At 42.4% G+C, this 7,500-nt stretch overlaps 1 protein-coding gene across 2 annotated transcripts in view; it reads left to right on the top strand.

Annotated features, from left to right (window-relative positions):
• The window catches only part of macrod2 (mono-ADP ribosylhydrolase 2), a 580,362-nt gene that overhangs the window by 147,645 nt on the left and 425,217 nt on the right, over positions 1–7,500 (top strand). For both annotated transcript variants that reach the window (XM_060871810.1, XM_060871809.1), the window contains exon 4: positions 1,136–1,165. In XM_060871810.1, coding sequence (XP_060727793.1) covers positions 1,136–1,165 — 30 coding nt within the window. The remainder of the gene's footprint in view (positions 1–1,135; positions 1,166–7,500) is intronic.

The following is a 7,500-nucleotide window of genomic DNA, read 5'->3' as shown; positions in this document are numbered from 1 at the left end:
CAAAACTCTTTATGCTAATCACACCAGCTGGAAGCTTTTAAACCCTTTTTTTTTTTTTATCTTTCACTTCTATTTAGTGTTTGCGCAATAAAGCACTTGACATAATGCACATCTACATCAACAGTCCTTCTACACACACACACACACACACACGTACTTGGAACACTGTAAACTCTCCAACACTTTGAAAATCCGCCTCAAGACGTTATTTTTATTTATTTCTTTGAGGAAAAATGAGCTCAATCAACAAGAACACCTTCATTGACTCACATGTCTGGCTCATAATCGTTCCGTTAACGTCCCTCTTTCGTCGAGGCTTTGATCGTTTGCTTGTTTGTAATATTATTACTTAAGTGCTACTGTACTAATTGTGATTGATGTTCATGTAAACTGCACTTTCTCCGAACTGCCGTTCGACAACACGACCACGTTGTTATTTTTTTTTTCTTTTCCACAGTGTCCAAATTAAGTTTTTTATTTATTTTTCTTTTTTTTGCAAATAAATCCCCCTTTAATCAGTCCCTGGAAAGTCTGGAGCTGTCGTGAGAGCCGTTAAATGAAACCCTTTCTTGATGTTGCCTTCCCTTGAACTCCCTTGGAATTTTTCCCTCTACAGTAACACAGTGAGCTCTACACAGTTCACAATTAAAGGGTGTTTGTAAAGCTGATTGTGGTTATTAGGTGTAGGGAGGTGAGAAACAGGAGCAGGGTTTTGCCCAGGCTCTTTTTTTTTTTTTTTACTCACGTTACTGTGGCTGTTTGAGAAGCACAGCGAGGCAGACTGGTGACCCTCAGCCCCTGCTTCGCCACAAGAGATCAGAAACGGAGCATCAAAGCGCTGCCCGGCCCTCGCAGCATCTGCTCAGGCTCACTCGGACAGCCCTGCCGTCTATTCGCCATCATCCTCAGCGAGCGAGGGTGTTGGCGGAGTGCAGCTGCTTGCATGCTTGGGCTTCAGAATCACTGCATGATGAATAAATCTCCCTTTAGAGTATGCTTGACCTTCAAGGTCTGTGTCTGTGTCTGATCTCTTCTGAATAACAGTGTCCTCTTTTGAGGTAAAGAGATTTCTGTTTAAAATGTTCTTTGGACCGGTGTCTGATTTTTGTCTCTTCTCTTTTTGTCTCCTTAACAGCAAACTCCAGTCTCCTCGGTGGTGGCGGAGGTAAGCGCTCTTAACTTTCACACTCTTTAGTTTTCTAGATCTTTAATCCTGAGCGACCTTGTGATATTATGTTCAGGAATAGAATTAACACTGGGTTAAGAATACCCTGAGCAAATACTGAGACTAGAACAATGACGTAAGGAATAAAATCCAGTGCCGTTATAAGGAAATAACCTGAAATAATAATGTTGACTTACTCTCATTTATTATAGCGGCAGATGTTTGATAATTATATATTATATGATTGTCGTTTTTCTTCGTGTCTTTTTTTTTTTTTTTTCCCATCAGCTTATAGTAACTTTTAATGTTGTGGAAATTATATGGTGAAGTTCCTGGTTTCATTTGTGTTACCAGAAACACAACATCCTGAACACTGTTACAAAGCACTAACACTTGGAGACTCCTTCCATATTAAACATCTCCTTACAGCAAAGTTCATCATAGCGATGAGTGATGAATATTCTTTGTTAAACAGCTACACGTTTTATTTATTTCAAGTTTTTTATTTAAATGTATTTATTTTACCGATAAAGCCTCGATTACGAAGAGCGTATGGCGTACTGTAGAAACGACCGCAGATTGTGACAACTGACAATGTAAAATAAACAATAAATATGGCATCCTATACTATACAAGTTTCGCTGTTTTCTTGATCGTGGGGTGGGGGGGGTGGGGGATAACTAGAGAAAATCTCCGTTCGGTGGTCTTTAAGCCAATGTTTAAGTTTAGAACAGGATTTTGGTTGGATAGCTGTTGGATTGGTGGCTAATAAGGACGGATTTCTTTGCTTTGAGATTTTATGAAACACCTCAGACTTCATTGTGGGTCGAGCTGCGCTTATTAATAGACATACTGTAGAGAACGACCAAAAAAGCTTCACACTTACACTCTTAGAACATATTCGATCCGTTTCCGGACCCTAAATTATTTTTTATACGCTGAACAGAGGACCGCTTTCTTGCTGTTCCCGAAGGATTTTAAACGCTGCCGTGTCCAAAGTCAATGTCTTCGCCGGCTGCCTCTGTGCATTTACATCAAGACCCAGATGAAATCAGAGGCAACCAACCGTGTATTACATCCACCCAGAGTTCCCCTTTTTGGCAGAATTTTGCACAAAGTCTGACATGATTGAAATAATAATTGCACGGTGAACTGTGCAGGACCGACGCGAGGGAGCCGGAGGGGACGGCGTGGAAGAATCAACCCAATTATTTGAGGAATTTTTTTTAACTTTGCTGCCCAACACATGGGGATGCAGCTAGTCCCTGGATAACAAACATACATATTTTTATTTTTTCACACAAATCCTTTGTTTACTCATCCGTTCCAGGGTGTTGCTCTGGTCACGTCCACAGTCCCCGTGAGGAAGCCTAGACGGTAACGATACGGATCCATTTCACACCAAGCTTCTTACCGTGTTATTTGATTCACGCTAAACCCCAGACCGCTAGTTTACTGTAGCTGTGATGTGTCACACGATTGGTGGTCGGGAGTGTGGGGGGAAAATGATTGAGATCAGAGGTCACATGGCCATGACAAAACCACTTACCAGAGCACCTGTCAACCAAATAGGTCTGACTGGTCCGAACACTTTCCCTCGGCACCTTCGTGTATGTCATCACGGTTCTGTTATTGATTGGTCACGACAGTTTAATCATTCGAGGGCAATTTGCTTTCTTCATTATTTTCTCATAATTGCCCTCTGCCTTCTTTGATAGGCTCTGTCTATATGAGATGGAGGTTTAATAGCGATAAAGGGTATCTCTTATCAGCGCTAAGGGCCGGAAGACTACCGAAACATCTGCGGTTTTGAGGCCACCTTGGAGAGGTTTTTTTTTTTCTTTTCTTCAGGTACCCAAAATACTAGTTTCATGCAATCTGTAAGCCCAAACTCCAAAAACAAGTATGTTTCGAATAATATCTGTGTTCAGAGCCCAAGAATGGTGCGTCATTGTTGGTGTCTTACCACGAAGGGTCTCTAATCAAAGCCGACACCAAGAAGACGGTTCTCCTCTAATTGGAGACCCCTGATAACTGTGTCGGAAACGTAATTAACCCCATGACGTGATGTTTGGCTTCAAAAGCATCCTCAGTGGCTCCTGGCCAGGAACTTTCAAACACATCAAGAGAACGTTTGACATTAAAAAAGCGGTAGGTAGCTTTTATAGGAGCTCGGGATGGAAGTCAGGAAGGTTAATCCTACGTGAATAATTACAACATCAGAGGATCCAACTGGAACGAAGTCAGAGCTATAAAAGAAAAACAAACAACAGCAACAAGAAATAAACAAAACGGCTCGGCTGGTGTGCAGACTGACGGACTCCTGATTGAAAATTCTTTGGGTGGCAAAAGATTACTGGTTTTATCATCAGGAGAGTTCTGTCAATAAACCAAGATGTGTTTCTGTCTTTTTTTGTTTTCCCGCTTTTTACTCTTCGTTTTCTTTCAAAACAAAAAGCCCGTCATCCTCTTTACTTTATCTGCGAGACAGAGAGAAAGCGAGAAAGCGAGGGAGAGAGAGCGAGAGAGAGAGAGAGAGAGTGACGGCTTTATCTTCTCACTCTCCTTTATTGCCATTGAACGACTGATAAACCTGCCTGTTTTCTTTCTCCCTCTCGCCTACCTCCTATCGTTTAGCAAGGTGAAGACCCCCAGCTGGGATAAGTTCATCCTGTCCGAGACCTCTTACGAAAGACATAGCTTTCTCTCTTATCAGCGAGCTTTCTCTTCTGTCTGGAAGTCCACAGGGGTTTGGGTTACATTCTCAGTGCTTTGGTAATGGCCCGGAAACTTTGTGTGGATCAGAAAATCAGGCTCATGCGTTCAGGCTGCATTCTGGTGTACGGCGTTCTCCCTGATTGTGCAACTGGTAGTTTGGGTGTTTATTTTATGTGGTTGGAAAGCTGTGGAAAAGGCAGTGGTTTCCTGTTATTTGAGGTCAGAAACCGAAGAACAACATGAAATCAAATCCAAACACCAAAATAATCATCATGCATACTTTCACTCCGGTTTTTTTTTCTTCCTTATCCTTAAGATACAAGGACCACTTTGAAGCCACCTACTGAGATGAAACGAAGCTAATTTGGTGACGTTCACGTTCAGGTTCCCGTGCAGGAGGGTTGGAATCCAGCACAGTTTGGTGATTTCCCTGCTCGAACACCCCTACTAAATCTGACAGTTAGCTGATAAGTTGAATCAGGTGTGAGGAAACGTCTGAACTCTACCACACCGACGCTCTCGGACATCCCAAGGCGACGTTTTAGTTACCCAGAGCCTTATTTCTTTTCACATTCTCTTGTCTTTTTGATTGAGAGGATTTTTCTTTTTGTACTCGACTTATTCTTAGCGCTGAGAGCTGCAGCATGGCATGGCATTGTGTGTGTGTGTGTGTGTGTGTGTGTGTGTGTGTGTTCTGCTCCTTAAATTGCTTTTCTCCATTTGAACCTGACGGTTAGATGACGTTCTGCACACTGTGTCACATTAACATCTAAAGCCTCGTTTTGTGAAACGTTTTGGAGACAGACGTCGAGATGTCTCGCCTCCGCTTACCGCTTAACTATAATATCATCCGCCCTTTGGTTCTTCTGTTTAATGCATGCTTCCTGGCCACGCTTCACTAACTCTTCACTTGTGCCTATAGGCAACTTGATCCAGCCTGCTGAGTGTGTGCGTTCGGTTTCCTTCCTCCAGGCCAGTAGTACGCTCGCTCTACATCTGGTTGATCTGATGCTGCTGCTTCTTTTCCCCCTTTGGCAGCCACCTACTTTCTCCTAAGCTGAAGGGGTGAAAAGGTTTTCTTTCATTTTCATCTATTTTTTTTTCTCCTCCTTTGTAAACTGTATGTTTTTTTTTTTTTTTTAACATATATACTTGTTGCATTTTGAAAAGATTAGCATTTACGGTTCATCCTCTTGATGACTCATTCTTTATTAGCCTCAATTTCATTAGAGCTTTCTTTGTGGAGATACGGCACTGTTGCTCGTTTGTACGTTAGTCACGCTTTATTCTTGTGAGACGGCAGATGCGTTCAGCGTAGAATTGGAGTGTCATAAGAAGAAATACTCAGACAAGCTATCAGCTAAAAAAAAAAAAAAAAAAAACAGCTCACTGGGATAAACTCTAAACTCCAGGTCATGTCTCTTTTACTCACTCTCTCTCACTCATTTTCTACCGCTTATCCGAACTACCTCGGGTCACGGGGAGCCTGTGCCTATCTCAGGCGTCATCGGGCATCAAGGCAGGATACACCCTGGACGGAGTGTCAACCCATCACAGGGCACACACACACACTCTCATTCACTCACGCACTCACACACTACGGACAATTTATCCAGAGATGCCAATCAACCTACCATGCATGTCTTTGGACCGGGGGAGGAAACCTGAGTAACCGGAGGAAACCCCCGAGGCACGGGGAGAACATGCAAACTCCACACACACAAGGTGGAGGCGGGAATCGAACCCCCGACCCTGGAGGTGTGAGGCGAACGTGCTAAACACTAAGCCACCGTGTCCCCCCATGTCTCTTTTATAAGTTTGTAATTCTTTTGCAGTCCTTTACTTTCCCTGATTTAATGGTCTGATATAGACGGTTATGGAATAACTTTTTTATTTAAAACCGTCTGCGGAAGTAGAATTCAAACAGCTCGTATGTATCCGAGGTCAGATTTATTTAAAACTTTGTTTATTAATATACATGAGGTTTTTATTCTGAACCCACAGCTGGTGCAGCTGCAAGCTTGCTGGATAAAAAGTCACATACTGTAGTGCTGAGCTTCGTAAACACGCGGATCCTCCCACATGCTTTTGAATCAGGAGAGCCTTAAAGGATATAGCAGAGAAGACGACTCAAATAAACAAACTCTAAAGGATGTCCGTCACACCCAAACGCAGGAAAGCAGGTTATACCAAAGTGAATAAAATCCCATCAGGTGCGTTTTAGTTTCCATATGAAAACCTACGGTAAATGTGGTACATCTTGTACGCGAATACTACCTCTTACTTCCGATTGTTTTTATTAAAAAAAAAAAGCTACTGATTTACTCAATAAGAAACGTCTAAACTTTACACTATAGTGTATTTAAAGCATCTGCACTCCTGAGAAATATTCAGTTAACTCAAATAATCACACTTTACAGCCGTGGTGAGCAGAAAAGCAGATCAGGACACACAACATTGGGGCTGATGGGTTACTGCAGCTTAAGACTACATACTGTTTGATTCCTGTCAGCCAGGTACAGGAATATGAGGCTGTAGTGGACACATGGGTTTACTGAAAGATTGGGAAATCAGGACCTTGGTCTCAATCCATACTTCACTTGTCCAGAACGTGTATTCATTGTAGCCTTAATTTCCTTTTCTTGGCTGTTGGAAGTGGATCCCGTGTGATTGTACCGAAGCCCATCCAACCTCAGCATGTTACATCTTGTTCTTTACGTCCTGAGATGCTTTTCTCCTCACCGCGGTTTTGGTTTGTAGAGCGATTATTTTTCTTTTTTTCTGGCAGTCTTAGTTTGGTCGTATGTCTCAGACCTCTTGTTTTTGTCTACAGGACTATTGTGCATGAAAATCCCATGACATCAGCAGTTTTTTTAAACACTTAACTTTCTGGCACCAACAACAATATCACCGTTTCTGATGTCTGACATGAACATGATGAACGTGAACTGAGACTCTTGACCCGTATCTGCATGATTTTATGCATCACACCGCCGCTGCATGATTGACTGATTAGATAATAGCAGGTCTACATGTCGTCCTTACAAAGTGGCTGGTGAATTCATAATAAAGCAGAAGTGTGGGAGTTTGGGCAGCCAATCAAGGATGAGCATGGCGATATGTAGGGATATTTAATGGAGCTCACCAAGGTCGTTTCACCCTTTTTGCACAAGCACACGTTGAATCTGTGCCCGTTTTTAGTGGGCCATATTTACCCACAGGCCTCCGCCGTTCACCGTGTGACAGTCGTTTGCCGGAGGGAGCCGAGAATAGGCTGCACGATCGCACTCGAGTCCAATCAGAAGTGATGGATGGACTAATTGATGGAGAACGATCACACCATTACATTTTGAGTGACTTTTGTTAGTTCCATATTTAGATGAAGTGGTGTGCTGTGGGGAAAGACAGAGAAATGTCTGAGAAAGAGAACAGCCTTCTTTTGATGGTTAGGAGATGAACATTGATTCAAATCAGGTTCAATTTTATGCCTTTATACAGTATGTGTTTTTTTTTTTTCTTGTTGTTGTTTATTTTATGCGGTGAATAGAAATTGTTTGGAGTTCACGTGGACCACAGAGTTAAAAAAACATTTCTCCAACATATCTCAGGTTTTCTCT

The sequence above is a fragment of the Tachysurus vachellii genome, chromosome 6 (assembly GCF_030014155.1).
Source record: "Tachysurus vachellii isolate PV-2020 chromosome 6, HZAU_Pvac_v1, whole genome shotgun sequence".
Classification (NCBI taxonomy): Eukaryota; Metazoa; Chordata; class Actinopteri; order Siluriformes; family Bagridae; genus Tachysurus; species Tachysurus vachellii.
Note: the sequence above shows the minus strand (reverse complement) of the source record. Positions and strands in the feature narration are given on the sequence as shown.